The sequence below is a fragment of the Martes martes genome (genome assembly GCF_963455335.1).
Source record: "Martes martes genome assembly, chromosome: 3".
In the NCBI taxonomy this organism is placed as follows: Eukaryota; Metazoa; Chordata; class Mammalia; order Carnivora; family Mustelidae; genus Martes; species Martes martes.
The window spans coordinates 122877322-122894553 of record NC_137890.1 but is presented as its reverse complement, the minus strand read 5'-3'; the positions used below and the strand labels follow the sequence as shown (position 1 = coordinate 122894553).

At 36.9% G+C, this 17232-nt stretch overlaps 1 protein-coding gene across 1 annotated transcript in view; it reads right to left on the bottom strand.

Annotated features, from left to right (window-relative positions):
- TTN (titin) overlaps window positions 1–17232 on the bottom strand; it is a 272495-nt gene that overhangs the window by 142026 nt on the left and 113237 nt on the right. The window contains exons 117-146 of the mRNA XM_080798480.1: window positions 17015–17101; window positions 16700–16780; window positions 15635–15718; window positions 15172–15255; window positions 12842–12925; window positions 12564–12644; window positions 12340–12420; window positions 12088–12165; window positions 11716–11817; window positions 11195–11296; window positions 9256–9336; window positions 8985–9062; window positions 8675–8752; window positions 8433–8516; window positions 8097–8180; window positions 7789–7872; window positions 6979–7059; window positions 6472–6687; window positions 4852–4929; window positions 4567–4641; window positions 4268–4360; window positions 3398–3475; window positions 3046–3201; window positions 2748–2831; window positions 2501–2578; window positions 1942–2025; window positions 1598–1681; window positions 1307–1387; window positions 822–1097; window positions 407–490 (exon numbers count right to left, since the gene is read on the bottom strand). Of these exons, the coding sequence (XP_080654606.1) occupies window positions 407–490; window positions 822–1097; window positions 1307–1387; window positions 1598–1681; window positions 1942–2025; window positions 2501–2578; window positions 2748–2831; window positions 3046–3201; window positions 3398–3475; window positions 4268–4360; window positions 4567–4641; window positions 4852–4929; window positions 6472–6687; window positions 6979–7059; window positions 7789–7872; window positions 8097–8180; window positions 8433–8516; window positions 8675–8752; window positions 8985–9062; window positions 9256–9336; window positions 11195–11296; window positions 11716–11817; window positions 12088–12165; window positions 12340–12420; window positions 12564–12644; window positions 12842–12925; window positions 15172–15255; window positions 15635–15718; window positions 16700–16780; window positions 17015–17101 (2901 nt within the window). The remainder of the gene's footprint in view (window positions 1–406; window positions 491–821; window positions 1098–1306; window positions 1388–1597; window positions 1682–1941; window positions 2026–2500; window positions 2579–2747; window positions 2832–3045; window positions 3202–3397; window positions 3476–4267; window positions 4361–4566; window positions 4642–4851; window positions 4930–6471; window positions 6688–6978; window positions 7060–7788; window positions 7873–8096; window positions 8181–8432; window positions 8517–8674; window positions 8753–8984; window positions 9063–9255; window positions 9337–11194; window positions 11297–11715; window positions 11818–12087; window positions 12166–12339; window positions 12421–12563; window positions 12645–12841; window positions 12926–15171; window positions 15256–15634; window positions 15719–16699; window positions 16781–17014; window positions 17102–17232) is intronic.

Below are 17232 nucleotides of genomic sequence, written 5' to 3'. Positions count from 1 at the left end.
TGATAAATACTCCAATCATTTTTTCTTTTCATCCTGGTGTTACAAAAGCACTTCATATAAATAGTTGAAGGATGAAATTTAGAAAAATTTATCCCTTATATTTTTCAGGTATCTTTTTGTGTAGATAATTCAGCTTTGCAGAATAGCTATATGAAAATTATGAAGTTTACTAAAATGACAGGTTACTAGGTAGAATTCTGTGGCAATTTTGGAGACAATACTTCCTTTTATCTTTGTTCTTGAATATTGCTTTGCATCCAATGAAAAGTGGATATCAGTGTTCCTGAACATTTTAAGAAAAATGTGACTGTTTTATAAATATAACTTTTCCTAAACCCCAGTTCCACCATAATTTTTCTGGTGAAGCTATGGATGAAGAATGCATATTCACTTTGGGGAGGTATACCTTTGGGTGGTGGAGGTTCCACTTTTTTAGGAGCAGGAACAGGGACTTTCTTCTGAGATACAGGTTTCTTTGGCACTTCAGGCACTTAAAAACATTCATTTTAAGACATTAAAAATCACATGCACAGTACTATATATATATAACAAAAAGACAAGTGAAAATAAGACCACAAACAAATAAATAACAATTCATATTATGAAATTTGAAGACACCCAAATCATTTTCAAGAGACAGACACATGTGACAGACACAATAATAAAGGCACACGTGTCTGGAATGTTTTCTCAGATTTAGTAGATAGACAACATAAAGAGTGAAGTATTACATAGATAAAACTGGAGATGAATAAAAAAAGATGGAAAGGCAGAATTCAACACAAAAGAGACCTTGATGACTCCAAGAAGAGTTGCTATACCTCGTGCAGGTACTGGCACCTTAGGTTTAATTTCTGGAAGAACTTCCTCTTCTTCGGGTTCGACTTCTTCCTCAGGTATAAATTCTTCCTCCTCAGGAGGAACTTCTTCTTCCTCAGGAGGAACTTCTTCCTCGGGAGCAACTTCTTCTTCCTCAGGAGGAACTTCTTCTTCCTCAGGGTAAACTTCCTCTTCAGGGAAAACTTCCTCTTCAAATGGAACTTCTTCTTCCCGAAGTAGAGCTACAGGAACTGGAACTGGCTCGTGTTTCTTTGGCACTTTAAAGATATTTATTCAATCGTTCAAGTGTCACTTTTATGTACACTATTCATGACAATGGGACAACATGAAAAGCAAGTATTCTGTGATCACAGAGGCATCAACTGTCATCAGATTCAAGGTCATGAAGCATTAATTGTAATTAGCAAGGCTGAATAAGACCAGTTAGTTTTCCTTTTTGCCCTGGTTCTGTTAGAGATTACTGTACCTTTGGGTGGTGGAGCTTCCACTTTTTTCGGAATAGGTGTTGGCTTTTCCTCTGGGATGATCTTCTTGGGTACCTCTGGCACTTTAAAAATATTATTGGTCTTTAAATATGTGTTCTTTTATATGTCTTAGAGCAATATATATGAAAATAATCACTAAATATTTACTAAATCACTAAATATTTATATAATAAGGCCAATTTTTAAACTTGTAATGTTATGGGGGGATTTGCATGTGAATATATAAAAATGAAAGCCCCCCCCCCATGTACATAAATGATGAAATGATGTACCTTTTACAGGTGGAGCCTCTACCTTCTTAGGAACAGGAACTGGCACCTTCTTCTCAGGCACAGGCTTCTTGGGCACTTCTGGGACTTTAAAGAAATTTTTTAGAAAAAAATGTTATACAATGTAAAATGTTATACAAGGTTAAGCATAGTCTCAAAAAGATGAAGATATAGTAATAAAAGTATGACAAAGGTATTTCAAGAAGATTTTTATCTTTAAAATAAAATCTTTTTTTCCCCATAAAGCAATATTAAAGAGTTGCATCCCCAAAGAGCACAGAATTGAACCAGTTAATTTTTACTTGTATGCAAATGTGAATTAAAAAAGTGTTGGTGAGTTCATGTACCTTTGGCAGGTGGAGCTTCCACCTTTTTCGGAACTGGTACTGGTACTTTCTCCTCTGGTACTGGCTTCTTGGGCACTTCAGGAACTTTAAAGATACCAAGTAGGATTAGTGTCAAATTTTCCACCCATTGATAAGAATCCAGCAATTTTAGGACTTTACTGAAGCATCACACAATTTTATCCTTTAAGAGTGATAAGAATAATAGCCACAAAACAAAGGCCAGGAGATGCACACAAATTTAAATAGAGAACACTGAGAAAACATAGACTGGTGATAGAGACAAGACACAATGCCTGGCAAATGGTGATTTTGCCCACTTTGGTATTATAATAAGAATTTTAAGAATGTTCTACTAAAGAGTAAGAGCCAAGCACTAAGTGTCAGCATGCTTTGATGGTAAAAATCAGAGATGAATACATGGCAAACTCTTCCTAGAACCAGTAGGGTGGTCCTTGTTTTGTTAATATTGGCATGGGGAAAGAATAGATAGGGGTTGTCAAGTTCTACTACATGAGTAAATTATCACTTTATCCCACTGATGGATTATAAAGAGATGTACCTTTAGCTGGTGGAGGCTTCTCTTTTTTAGGAATGGGCACAGGAACTTTCTCCTCTGGCTTCTTAGGAATCTCAGGCACTTTAAAGATAGTGTTTATTGGTAAGTTTTAACTACTGGTAACAACACATCTGTATAAAGCACAATTAACATCTTTAACAACAGAGAGCAACACACAAGGTTGTGAACTCAGAAGATAGTGAATGATTTCTATGCAGATTAAGGCCTACATTATGAATGGTGATTATACCTTTTGCTGGTGGGGCTTCCTTCTTTTTGGGAACAGGAACAGGTTTCTTCTCTTCTGGTACAGGTTTCTTGGGTATTTCGGGCACTTTAAAGATATTATTAAGAATTTTGGAAATGTTGCATACAAGATAGAAAATGTGAAAGCGAACAGCAGAAATCATATTTCAGCATCAAAAGTGTGTGTTTCTAAAATAAGCAGAATTGGCCATTGGTGCTAATAAACCCCAGAATCTGACTAAATTAGACACCCAGTTTCTAAAGATGCCGCTATGTATCTCTTTGTAGGAGATATAATCTACCTTTGACTGGTATCACTGGTACGACTTCTTCTTCAGTTATGAGTTCCTCTTCTTCATGAATGTACTCTTCTTCTTCTTCAAAATACTCCTCTACTTGAGTTACAACTTCCTCTTCAAAGACAATCTCTTCTTGTTCTTGTCTTTTTGGTACTGGCACTTTAAAGAGATTATCTTTAGGTTTGACATTTACCGATGACTCAATGAAATTAAGACACAGTAGGAACACAGGCATTTGTAACAGAAGAAAGAACAGGGTTTATCTTTCCCAGAGAAGAACTTCACACATAGAGCTGCACATGAATTTTACAGCAAAGACGACAAAGAACACATTAAAAAGAGTGGTATTAGGTACCTCTAACAGGTGCTGTTACTTCTTTTTTAGGAACAAGTACTTTTTCTTCTGTGACAACTCTCTTGGGCTTCACAGGCACTTGAAATTTAAGTATAAGGATATTTTATTGTCAGAAACAGGCCACCCAGGCAATGGTTGCTTTGTCACAGTTTGAGCAGAACAGAATAATTTTGCAAGTGCCTCTCATATGATAGATATACAACTGTTCATTCATAAAAAATTTTATATGTTCCCTGAAAATGATTCTGAACCTCACTGGGATAAATATATACAGATATACACAAGTAAGTTTGAAGTAGCAGAACCCAAACGTGAAATGATGTTTAGTGTTCAGGTATCTCTGCTTGTAGGAAATATCCCTTACTTAAAGCTAAATTTCCTTCTGGATAAGTATACTTTCTGAAAGGGCACAGAAGTTACTTCATAGTTAGAAAAAAAAATGACAAACCACTGAGTTAGGGTTTTTTTTTTTTTGTTTGTTTGTTTTTTGTTTTTTTTTTGGTAACCTTCAAAATAACTTCAGAATGCAGAAACAGTTGTTGAACTGGGGTCAACATTGTTATATCATTACATGAATTTAGATAAGTCAGGAATGTACCAAATGGTCACCAATTTTAAATCCAAGCATTCTGTTTTATCTATATTGTAGCCACAGCTGTTGTGTAATAGGCTATGGATATATTTCAAAATAACTTTTTCTTTTGAAGGTAGCATTACCTTCTTATCCTATGTTGACAGATTTTTATGCCCAACAAATCCCAATGACTAACTTCAAAGACATATATAACAACGAAACAAAGCAAACATAGCTACGTTAATTTTAAAAGAGGTATTGTAAAAGACCACGATTTTCGAAGGAAATGATTATACCTTTAACAGCTGGCTCAGCCACCTGCTCTTTTTCACGTTTGGTAATTGAAATGTGTATTTTTTCCTCAACAAGTTTCTTTGCTTCTTCAGGCACTTTAAAGATATTAATTATTAAAGAGCATTAAAACCAATCACACAAATACCATACACATAAAAATACACACAGAACCCCCCCCCCCCCGTGAAATGTAAGAATCAATACATTCAGTAAAAACAAAAAACAGCAGACAAGGTACAAAGACATATTATAGAACATGAGTAACAAAGATGTATCTCGTAGTTATCACTCTGCAATGTACCTTTGGGTGGTGGAGGTTTGAGTTTCTTGGTAATGGGCACTGGGACTTTTTCTTCGGGGACTACTTTCTTCAGCACTTTAAAATATCAAGATTAACAGATTTTAAAAACCTGAGCCAGATGTCTCAAGAGTAGTAAGAACAAAAAGTTAAGAAATACGATGTGCAACACAACATCCCCAAACACACACACAATTTGTGTGCTGCCACTTCAACAAGTGTTTATAGTATGACAGACATGTAGGGAACACCGGTCTCTCAGGACTCATAATGTCTTGCTCACTCTACCTTTAGTTGGAGGGGCCTTTGGCTTTGTGGGAACTGGTTCTTCTTGGACAGGCTTTACTGGGAGAGGCTTCTTGGGTTCTTAAAAAAAGTACATACAGGGTATATAATGTCAGACTTTGGAACATAATAACAAATTCTATTTCTTTATTTATCTTTTATCTACAGTGTAGCCATAGCCTCTAGAGGTGAGTGAGAATCACAGGTCCAAGTAGAATAAGGTCTAAAAGCCCTAAACAAGCTGACAGTACCCTTTCCTGCTGCCTTTTTGCTTCAATTAAGTCATTGTAATTCTCTCCTCCATATTAACAGTCTCATTTCACTTCGGGTAGAAAAAATCATGGTTAAAACTTCTTTCTATATAATATTGAGTTTTGTTTATTTATTATGTTCAATTACCCAACATATAGTACATCATTAGGGGTTTTCTTGGTGTGTGTGGGTCTTTCTTTCTTTTATATTTATTTTTTTAAAGATTTTTATTTATTTATTTGACAGAGAGAGAGCGAGCACAAGTAGGCAGAGCAGCAGGCAGAGGGAGAGGGAGAAGCAGGTTCTCCACTGAGCAGAGAGCCCAACACAGGGCTACATCCCAGGACCCTGGGATCATGACATGAGCCTAAGGCAGATGCTTAACTGACTGAGCCACCCAGGCACCCCATTTTATTTATTTATTTTTATTATTGTGTTCAATTGGCCAGTATATAGTACGTCATTAGTTTTTGATGTGCTTTCAATGATTCATTATTGTGTATAACACCCAGTGCTCCACGCAATACATGACCTCCTTAATACCCATTGCCTGGTTATCTCATCCCCCAACCCTCTCCCCTCTGAAACCCTCAGTTTGTTTCCTGGAGTCCAGAGTCTCTCATGATTTGTCTCTCTCTCTCTGATTTCTTCCCATTCAGTTTTCCCTCCCTTACCCTATGGTCCTCTGTGTTATTCCTTGTATGTAATATTGGTTTTTAATGCTACCTGTAAAATCACATAGAATGTTCTCAAAGTGAAGCTATGAAATGTCAGAAACTGGCTAAGTGAAATAACATTGCTTAATTTCAAAATTCCAGTAGGAACTTATTGAGTAAAATAAAGGAATCGTGTGGAGCCAAATTGTACACCTACAAATTTGATTATCATTAGACAGAACACAACTGCTCGTGTTAGCCTTCATGTTTGTCTTTACTTTGGAAGCAGTCTTTGTCAAGTTTTCAAGATGGGAACCCAGAGAGAGTGTATTTTTCTATCATGCTTGATAATAACAAACTTTAGAATAAGAGACATTCAGACATTCTATGTATTGGAATGATCACAGGCACTTGCAGAGAAACTCGTCACCCTTATGAGAAAGAAGAGCAAATTCTGGGAAGTTTGCTATTTTGTGTCTGAGCAAAAATGAGGGAAGAAATAGATAATTCCCAAAGTCTAACAGTAAGTCTAATAATAACCTTAAGATTTATAGAGGGTTTTTTTCCCCTAGAAGTTATGTAAGAAAAAAAATTCTGAATTTGTCAAATGAAATAAAGTTCTTTGCAAATTTCTTTGGGCACCCAAATGTTTGTCCTGCCCTAATGGAATCTGCATGTATTTAAGGTGATGTCCGGTTGGCAGTCTTGCTCATACCTGTGACATACTCTTCATGCTCTTTATGCTCTTCATAATGTTCAAACTTGCGTTCCTCATATTCTTCATATTGGTCATACTCTTCTGTTGGTTCATATTCCTCAAATTCTTTATAATCATACTCCTCATACTCATCATACTCCTCTTCCCGTTCTACTGAAACAATTTCTTCTTCCCGGGTGTAAGACCATTCCTTCTCTTCAGTTACACTTACTTCTAGAATAATATTGACAACAGGCAGCTTTTTACTTGAAGCTCATTTAGGGGTGATAGTGACCATGCACGTTGATTTCATGCTTATGTGATGGATTCATGCACTGGTTATGGGAGAACCTGAATGTCTTTTCCCGGTCAAGGTATTACAGAGCGTACATTTGCTATTTATGATTTCAAATGTTATATTTCCTGCCTTTAGTCAACAATAAGCCAATAAAGGGTGGGAAGTAGCAGGCAAAGGGCTATGTAGTTTCATGCTTCAGTATAATACTTGGTGAAAGCAGAACATACCTTTCACGGGAGGAGCTTCTCTTTTTGGAACTTCAATGGATACCTTTTCTTCTTTAACAGCTCTTTTTCTGAATTCAGTGACTTTAAAAAGAGTAATTATTAAAAGTGAATTATGAGATCTTGAATATATACATGTTAAGAGATACTGTGTACGAACAATCCACACAGAAAGACAACCATCACCATGCCCGTCATTCACACTTCTCATTTACGTGGCAAGAAAAAGCAACAGACTTGGAAATAAACACTGTCTAACATACAGAAGAATACTTTTTTCTAACCTGCTTAAGGCTTCAAAGATATTGAATAAGTTTTTAGGAAGATCAAGTAGTATTTATAAGAGAGTTCAAAAAGACAACAAGACAGTAGCAACAGAGACTATCAAACAAGCATTGGACAGAAACTTGAATCCCATAAATAGTGTCTTCATCTGAATACTCAAGTAGTTTCAAGAAGCTCCACTGGCACAATGTAGAAAACTCAGAATTTAAAAAAATTTTAATTTTATCAAAGATTGCCACACAAAACAATCCTTTAGGCAGATGAGTTTAGTATACAGACAATAACATATTAGAAAACAAGTACATTTTAAGGGAAAGTACACATTCAGGGGAGCTTCACAATTTTGTGGAAAAGAAAGAAGAGAGAGTACTTTCTGGTATCTGAAATGTTGAACTTTGGATTGATATGAAATTGCACATGCATATGACTTATTTTAAAATGTACTTAAATTAATTTCTCCAAGGATCCCAATTCCACTAGACTAGTTTCAGTACCTACATGCTCTTTTTGATTTTTGAAAAAGTATACCTTTTGCTGGTGGTTCCTCCTCTCTCTTAGGTCTGAGTTTTGGAATTTTTTCTTCTGGAACAGCTCTCTTGGGTTCCTCTGGCACTTTAAAGACAGATTTCACTTTAAGGATTTACCCCTCACTCAGACCACAAAAGGCAGTCTTCTAATGTAACCCAAACATAAAGGACTTGACATTTTCATTATTTAAGACATAAAAAAAAAACCCCAACTATAACAACAAAACAACAACAAACACCCATAACCAGTGCATTTGGTAAGAGAAGAGGGTAAGTAAAATAGTCTGTGTATTGAAAGGTCACATGTACCTCTTGCTCTTGGAGGCTCCTCTTTTTTAGTTACAGCAACGTGTACTTTTTCTTCTTGGGTAATTTGCATGTGCCTCTCAGTCACTTGAAAGATAATTTTAGGATTAGGGAGTTAAGTTATTTTAAGTGTATTTGGGGGTGGGGTGGTAATTGGCCAGAAAGGACTGTGATTTCAGACTACAGCAATTCACAAAATACACACAAATAAACTTCACAACAAGTAATACTCCACCCATAGATAAGGCAGTAATACAACAAAGGTGTGACCCAAGGACAGCAGTGAGAGGATGAAAGACAAGACTGTTCCTGGTTTTTGTGGGGGAGGATTTCATTTACCTTTGGTGGGGGGAGGTTCTTCTTTCTTAGCCACTTTTAGAGCAACCCTTTTTTCTGGAACTGGCTTCTTTGGCTCTTCCGGCACTTAAAAGATATCAAGCAACACAGTCAAGCATACAAGATGAAAAAACATTAAACACAGACACTATTTTCTTGTTAACGTTTTAAAAATTTGAAGAATGGACCACTTTAAGATGGAAAAAGACGGACATTGTTCAAGAATAAAGCAAAGCCCAGGATACCTGGTGGCACCTCTTCCTTTCTGGGAACTGCAGCAGGGACTTTCTTTTCTGGCACAGGTTTCTTAGGTGCTTCAGGAACTTTAGAAAGATTAAGTTGAAGAGTATTAGTTTGCATTACAGAAGAAGTGACATTTGGGGGCTTAGAATTCACCTTTTGAAAAGATCATACGTACACACAAACATTAATGACTCTGTTCAGCAAAAATATCTATACATCAGGGCTGACAAAACTCAGGCAGCACGCAAATGGAAGGCACTGATACAGCCACTGAGACAAAGGATATTGTGTTTCTTTGAGGGAGGACTGTACCTTTAGCTGCTGGGGGTGCCTCTACTTTAGCAGGAATTTTCGGTTTCAGTACCATCTTCTTCTCATGCTTCTCAACCACTTGAAAAGATGATAAAACACGCATGTAGAAATGCCCAGATTTCTTTTCCATAAAAATGTAAGCAGTCTGATTATTTAGCCACGATAGTTATCAAGATAGGCAATACAAGTGATAGACTGACTGTAGGAGAAGATAAATAATGGGACGAGCCCAACACAAATAGGGCTAAAATTAATTCAAGGGTTGATATACCTTCTGCCGGTTCGGCTTCCACTCTCTTAGAGATAAAGTGCATCTTTTCTTCCACAATGTATTCTTCGGGTTCTTCCATCACTTTAAAGACATCAGTTTTAAAGAAAAGTTGTAGTGTTTTTCATGTTTAATTTCAGCGGTGATTTATTACTTCAAAGAGTAATTACAATAATAAAAAGTTTAACACTTGCCAAATCCCCCACTGTTCCCATTTAAAACCTCCCAAAAGTGCATTTTAATTGAAGTGTATGCCTTAATAAAGAATTTGGGAAATAAGTTTCAGTAATTTAATTTTCAAGTGTATCATAAAGATAGTAATGCTTGTATTTACAGGAAGAAGAGGACAAGTACAAGACATAAAAACAGTCCTAGTGGCTCAATTAACAACAAGCATTTGAAGATAAGTTTCAAAATAACAGAGCACTCTAGATTTGAAGGCTTCGGGGCAGGAACATACACTTGAGGAAACATAATGGACGATAAAAAAGAAAAGACCTGTATTACATGTGAAAAACCTACTGAGGACTTGGAAACAAGCTTTTTTTTTTTTTTTCTTCCTAGTTTTGTGGGGGCAAGTACAGTAGAAGAGGCAGGTGTCTTCATATGGTTTTTGAGCCTATATGTATAAAGTTAACTACAGAATAGGAAGATCTAACTGTAGACATATCTCTTTACACTAGAAGTAAACTTAACAGGCTACCCACTTTTCCCTAGATCAAGACTTAATGAAAACAAAGAATATTATAGAATGTCTTTCTTTTCAGCTATAAGACTGAAAGAGATTTATAATGGATACTGTTAAAAATTGAAATCAGATTCATGCAATGGGAACTTTCCTTGTGTACATGTTATGTTTTGTTTCCCAAACATATCTAGAAGGGATGGGGCCCTTTTTGATCTATCAGATTCCTGACTTATGCCCAACACCTTGGCCCTTCCCAGGAAGTACAACAGAACCACTGGGCTTCCTCTTGGAGTTGTGTCCCATCCTGCTCTATTCCAAGCCATTCCATTAAGACAGCACATCAGGATTTCACAAGGAATTTTCTTCTACATGGAGAAGTGGGGCACCTTTTATTAGTCAGAAATGGACTCAAGGGCATCTACATATAGAATTCTATTGTTTGTTGTTTTTTTTTTTTTAGGAAGAGAGTTAATTTGTTATAGAACTTACTGATTTTTCTTTGAAGCAGAGCTACATTAGAACTTTCTTAGGAAAGTTCTTTCAGATAAATAGCTTTAGTCAGAGTGCTGGACTTTAGCAGTAAACCTAGTGGTATCTTAATTCATTGCAAAGGACTGAAATAAAGTTCACTGTTCAATCCTTAAGAAACTGTAGAGAAGTAGCATTATAGGTTATAGGTATAGGAATGTCTAAACAACAAACTAATTCAATCAAAGATATTACATAATTGTTTTTCCATACATGAAATAGAAGAAAGACCTATGTGTTCAGTGCTTCACTCTCAAACAGCCTTGACTTCTGGAATGTAATAAGGTAATACAATTTCTTCTTCATTTAAAAACTGTGAGCCAGGACGCATTAGTGAGTTGTGCTGTAAAAACTGCTTTCTCTTACCTATGTTTTAGACATTAGACTACCAGGTGATGTTCATGCTGGCCCACCATGCTAAAACCAAGTGCTATCTACTGAAAGGATAAATGTAGATGGAAACACCTGCGCCATTAATTACATGTAAATATAAGGCCTCCCCCCCACTCCCTCCCATATAGTCAAGTAAGAGACGATAGACAAGCAATACATTGGATTTTTACTCTAATAATGCTCTTAAATCTTGTGTTTTGATCAAAAGATACATCTAAAGAGGCCCTTGGATATTCACTGAATTTGTGTCCACTTTCATTAATCTGATAAACAATCTGTGCAAGAAAACAGCTCAAGACTCCAGATCATCTCTAGCTCATTGGCATTGTTTACCTTCATATTCTGTAACCTCCACTTCCTCTTCCTCTCTTTCCTCTTCTCTATAAACTGAAACGGATACTCTTTCCTCTTCTTCTGAATAACTCCACTCCTCCTCTGTGGATATTTTAAAAGATAGTATTTAATTTAAATTCAGGTCCCTGGAAACACTGGTAATAGCCATGTGTTCCCTACAGCTGGATAGTGGTTCTTATAACTGCTGAATAGGACTTCCTCATCACATGGAAGAGAGAGCTGATTTAAGATTAAGATAAGGGGACTGTACAGCCCAAGACTGAGAAGAATATTCAAATCATGTCCAAATGTGGCCATGTTGACAATTATCACATTTTCAGCATCCTATTCACTGTCTTGAAATGATTTAAGACAATTGCAGACACAAAAGACTCAGTCTCAGAAGGCTACGGCCAGTAGACACTGATAAGGACAACTTACAAGGTAAACAGTCACATCTGGAAAGAAAGACTTCGAGGAAACACACACACCCATTTCTCCCCTCACTTATGATTATATACCTTCGTGTCGCATGACTTCCACTGTTTGAGGAACTGCAACAGATAGTCTTTCTTCGGCAGCGAATCTTTTTTCTTCTACCACAGTTTTCTTAGAAACTTCAGCTTTAAAAAAGCATTAAGTTGAAGTGTAAAAGATCAAGAATCTTAAAAATCCTATTTCCCTAAGAGTTTGGGGAAGAAATGCACGGTATGCCACTCTCACTAACAAAATGGGAAAACGAGTCACGCAACAAACATCACGAGGATACACACACACACACACACACACACACCCTATCAGAAGAGAGATGGAGGGTCACACAAGACAACACCGGATAGAACAAGAATTCACAGGCAACAAGATTTTTGTCAGAGGTCTGAGACAAATCCTACCTCGGGGAGGAGGAGCTTTCTTAGCAACAGGGACTGGTACAGAAACTTTCTCTTCAGGGACAGGTTTCTTTCGTAGAACTGGCATTTAGAAACATGCACTTTTAGAACTTCAGAGTTATCTCACTGAAGCCCAACCCCAAACACAGATATACACCCACAATGTATTCATATCACAAAGCCAACAAAACCACCATTTGCCTTCTTACATGATATTATATAAAGATGGTTCTTGGAAAGAGAGAGAGACAATACCTTTTGGTGGTGGAGCTTCTTCCTCTTTTTGAGGAACAGGTCTTCTTTCTTCAGGAACTTTCTTCTTTGGTATTTCTGGCACTTAAAGATAGCATTTGATTTTAAGATTCTCAGAAAGGCAAAATAAAAGAGCAACACAGAATCGGCATGCCCATTAAAGAAGGCATGCAATTAAAGAAGCTTGAAGGAAAGACAAGGTTATTTATGAAGATGGAATTAAGTACCTGCTGGTGGTGGAGATTCCTCTCTTTGAGTAACAATGGTTATTTTTTCTTCTGTGACAACCCTCTTCTGTACTTCAGGAACTTGAAAAGACATTAATTTTTAGAAATGACTGTATTTTTAAGAAAGTAGGCAGGTGGACAGACACTTCTATTGAATTATTACTCACACCATAAAACACTCGTTTTTAATTAAACTAACTCAACAGATAGTTAAACACAAAAATGTTTTGTACTCAAGATATAAAGATAGGGTTTCTTTAGCAAGCAAGGCACTATACCTTTAGCTGGTGGAGCTTCCTTTTTCTTTGCAACAGGAACAGGTATCTTTTCTTCAGGAACAGGTTTCTTTGGCACTTCTGGGACTTAAAGTTTTTAAAACAGAACATTAGTTCAACATATACCACTTTTATGAATGGATGTAGGCACATACACCAATCTTTAGTAGTTCATTAATGCCATAGAGTTTCTATGCATTGACAAAATAATGCAGAAAATTAAACTATGATGTTAAAAAGGTCACAATGTAATAAATGTCATGAGTAATGTTATAGAGGCATTTAGGCAATTAGAAATGAGTCATATACACAAAAAGATATGTATAAAATTCATTTGTTATATATTGGTATGCTTTTGATAAAAACAAATTAGTCAGTGACTACACAAACGATACAGATTGTAGATATAGAATGTAGCAAAGTCTTGTTAGGCTTTTTATCAAGAAATGGAATCCATAATAACAATGGATTTAATTTATCTAGGACTATCTTAGGCTAAGACATATTTAGAATATTTGTATCTATATGATACCATTTTGTTCCATTTCTCTTCTGATTTTGTTTGGTTTTGGTGCAAATATAGTTTATTTGCAACTCAGGAAACACTCATGATGGAGTAGGCTTCTTAATCTGATAGCCATGTGTCAGTGACTTTTGGGGAGTTCTGTACATGACATTTTGTGAGTATACGCATATATGCTTTTCTCTAAGAGACTCCATAGTTTTCAACAGGATCTCTGACCCGAAAAGGTTTACAATGACTTAGTTTCTCTATTCTAAGTGTTAATGATGTGGAATTTTTAAAATGGCAGAAGCATTTTAACAGCATGCATTGCTGGCAATAATTGTTTCCATTTTAAATAAGATAGTTTTTTGGTTTTTTTTTTAAGATTTTATTTGACAGAGATCACAAGTAGGCAGAGAGGCAGGCAGAGAGAGAGGAGGAAGCAGGCTCCCCGCTGAGCAGAGAGCCGGATGTGGGGCTTGATCCCAGGACCCTGGGATCATGACCTGAGACGAAAGCAGAGGCTTTAACCCACTGAGCCACCCAGGCGCCCCTAAATAAGATAGTTTTTGTGAACTCCTGCACCTCTATGCTTGCATTTGTAATATTTTAATGTAATTATACAGACAGATACATTTGCATCTGTATTTATTATCCATACATGGGTGTTTATACATATATATTTTTTACTATGTATATTTATTTTTACTGGTAGGTGAGACATGCCTCTGTATCTCCCTCAGCAGTGATCAAGGGCTTTGGTATTAGTACTGGTTTTAGTAATATGACCTTTTAATGTATCTTATTTTCACATAACCATATTTTAATGACTAGATAATCAGAAATCATATTTTGATGATTAGATCAGGAATTATTTTTTTAAAAGTAAGACCCAGAATTCTGAAAGTCAAGAATTTGAGAAAGAGAGAAACAGATTTGTTTTGGGAAGAAAATGGAAAATGGGAAGTCAGGCAAAAATGGGAACACTATTTAAAATGTGTGATTTCAGTAAGCCTGGTTTTCCTAAATCGGATAATACTGAATTCTTACTGAATCTCTCTGTATCAGACCAGACGTATGCAGTTTGTAGCTTCGCTGCATCCATAAAATAGTGTCTCTACCATCACCAACCCCCTCCCCCCAAAAAAGAACAAACCAAATTCAAAAACCAAAATAAAGGAATTAGCACATTGAATCCAAACATATGCATATGAAAGGTCCCCTGACTAGTTAATCAGAGAACTGCAACGCGCTTTCGGTAAATATTGACATTCAGTTAATGTCAGGAAACATGGTCAAAGTAAATGTCAAAAATCAATGTTTCCAACTAGTCTAGACTTGCTGCTCTTGACTTTTCAGAAGAGTGGCGTTACCAGCAGCATTGTATACATCTTTATCTCGTTAACATTCAGTTCTGTCAGACACTTTCCAGTTGTGACTCTGTAACATCATAACTCACGGAGGTGTTTTTTATTAAGAAAAATCGCAAAGATGAGGGGTAAAAGAGTCTTTCTAGAAAGATGCCTGTAGAAAATGAGTTTCACAAAGATTTCTTCTTTCTCTATCAGAGGAAAGATAGTAAAAATTTAATATAGCATTTTGACATAGTTCTTTTAAGAACATTTTCTGGTGGTGTCTTTGAAAGTGTTCAGTGTCATAAATAATGTATGTCAAGAGTATAGCCTTGGAAGGAAACCAACAAATGAAAACACCAGGGGCATCTAAAAGACACAGAACAGTAAGATAGCATAGTACACTATGAAGACCATATAAAGCAGAACGCTGGCATTTGGGGCAAAGGTCTGCCCCCTTATCAGTTCTGGTGTACCTTTTGGGGGAGCGGCAGGTTCCTTTTTGGGTACAGGAACAGGTTTTTTCTCCTCAGGCACAGGTTTCTTGGGAACTTCAGGAACTTTAAAGATAACATTGTGGAAACAATGTTGAGTTCTAGTTTCCCTCTGAGACATTAAGATTACACTAAAGCATCAATCCTCAGTAAGAGCGTAAGAATTTAGGCAGTCATTAAACATGCTCTACTTGTGGCAGACCTGTATGCAAAATAAATCGATACCACAGAGACACTACATACATTTCATGAAACAAACACCCAGTTAGTATGGTCTAAAGTTACTGATACTTGTACAACACAGTACCACAGCTAATGAAATCAACATACAGAGAAAACGTCACAAATCATTTACAGATGCTATTTCATTCATACACAGATCCCACAGAAAAAGATACAAAAAGATAGACACCAACAACTTTTTTTTTCAAAAACATTATTCTACCTTTGGCTGGTGGAGGCTCCACCTTTTTAGGAATGGGAACGGCAACCTCTTCTTCTGGGACTCGTTTCTTAGGTGGTTCGGGGACTTTAAAAAAAATGCCATTTTTGAGAAATTGTGTGGTTTTACAACAAGGCAGGACAGAATTAAAATAAAGAGTAGACACGTATCATAATTTTATGCCAGATGAATGCAAGAAAACTCCATGTTCGAAGCAAGAGGCAAGGGAACCAACCAGAGGAAAGACTAATTAGAAAAAGTTGTGGTTGTTATTGACCTTCAACTGCTGGAGCCTTCTCTTGGCTAGGAACAGCTAGGAGCTGCCCTTCCTTAGAGGTGCCAGTGCCTGAGATGCCGGTTTTAGAAACTTCACATTTATAAAGCAAGTGCATTCTAACAATTGCATTACATTATCTTAAATATTTTTTGTATCCTAAATGTTTAACAGTTTGGGTGGGGCATGTGGGGGAGGACGAGCTCTCATTTGTAGCAGCTGCCGATTTTCAATTTCTGGGGCAGTGTAAATACTCCCACCCTGGCTAACAAGGGAGACATCAGGGTCGTGAAGGTGGGAAGGACGCGCGGCAGCCCCCCCCCCGCAATCTAGCGCTTCCACCGCCTTGCCCCAGTCGGTGTGAAGAACAGAGAGAATAACAACATGCTGTACAAGTGGAAGTAAGCTGTCCAAACGGCTTATCATAGATTTCAATATAATTTGTTTAATTGTGAGTTTACAGAGCTCAACTTTGAATCATGGAGGTGTGGAACACTAGGTAGCAAAATTTCTGCAAATTCAACCATCAGCTCTGGTGAGCTGGCACAAGCTGGCTCCAGGATATCAAATTTCTACTCCCAAGTAGGTGGTCACCAGATTGTAAGGTCCCTGAAGCAGGGGCCAGAGCCTCCAATCATAATCATTGTCATCTCGCCTCCCCTGGAATGTCCACTATACCTAGTGGCTGTAGGTCTGCTGACTGTGTGACCAAGCCCATTCCATAGTATTAACATATCCAAAGGCTTATGACGGAACCTTTAAAAGATTTTAAATTTAGAAGGAATCACTGATACCTTTAGGTGGAGGCTCAATCTTTTTGGAAACAGCAACGTGAATTTTCTCTTCAGTAACAGTTTTCTTCTGTACCTCAGGGACTTTAAAAAATGTACATCTGAATTACTGGTATGCCATATTAAGGGTGGCAATTATAGTTCACAAAGAATATTGAAATACAAACTAAAACAGAGACAAGTGTGCAATGAAAAGACGACAGAGAGCTACAAGGAGACAGAAACGCCTACATAATCGCAAATTAGGTCTGAAGAAGGGGGATCAAAATTATCTAAAACCCTTCCATTTGAGCCCCCAAATTCAAATGTGCCTTATACCTGTGACTGACATCTCCTCCTCTGTGTGAGAAGCAAAGAACATCTTTTCTTCTGAAATAACCATCTTCTTTGTATGCACGGCTGGTACTTTAAAGAGAGTATTTCACATTTAGTATTTCTTTTTCTAGGACAAGATACCTGATCAAATACATACGTGTAAATTTGTACATTACGTGTAATATACATTACATGTAAGTCTTTAGACACAGAATGAGTGG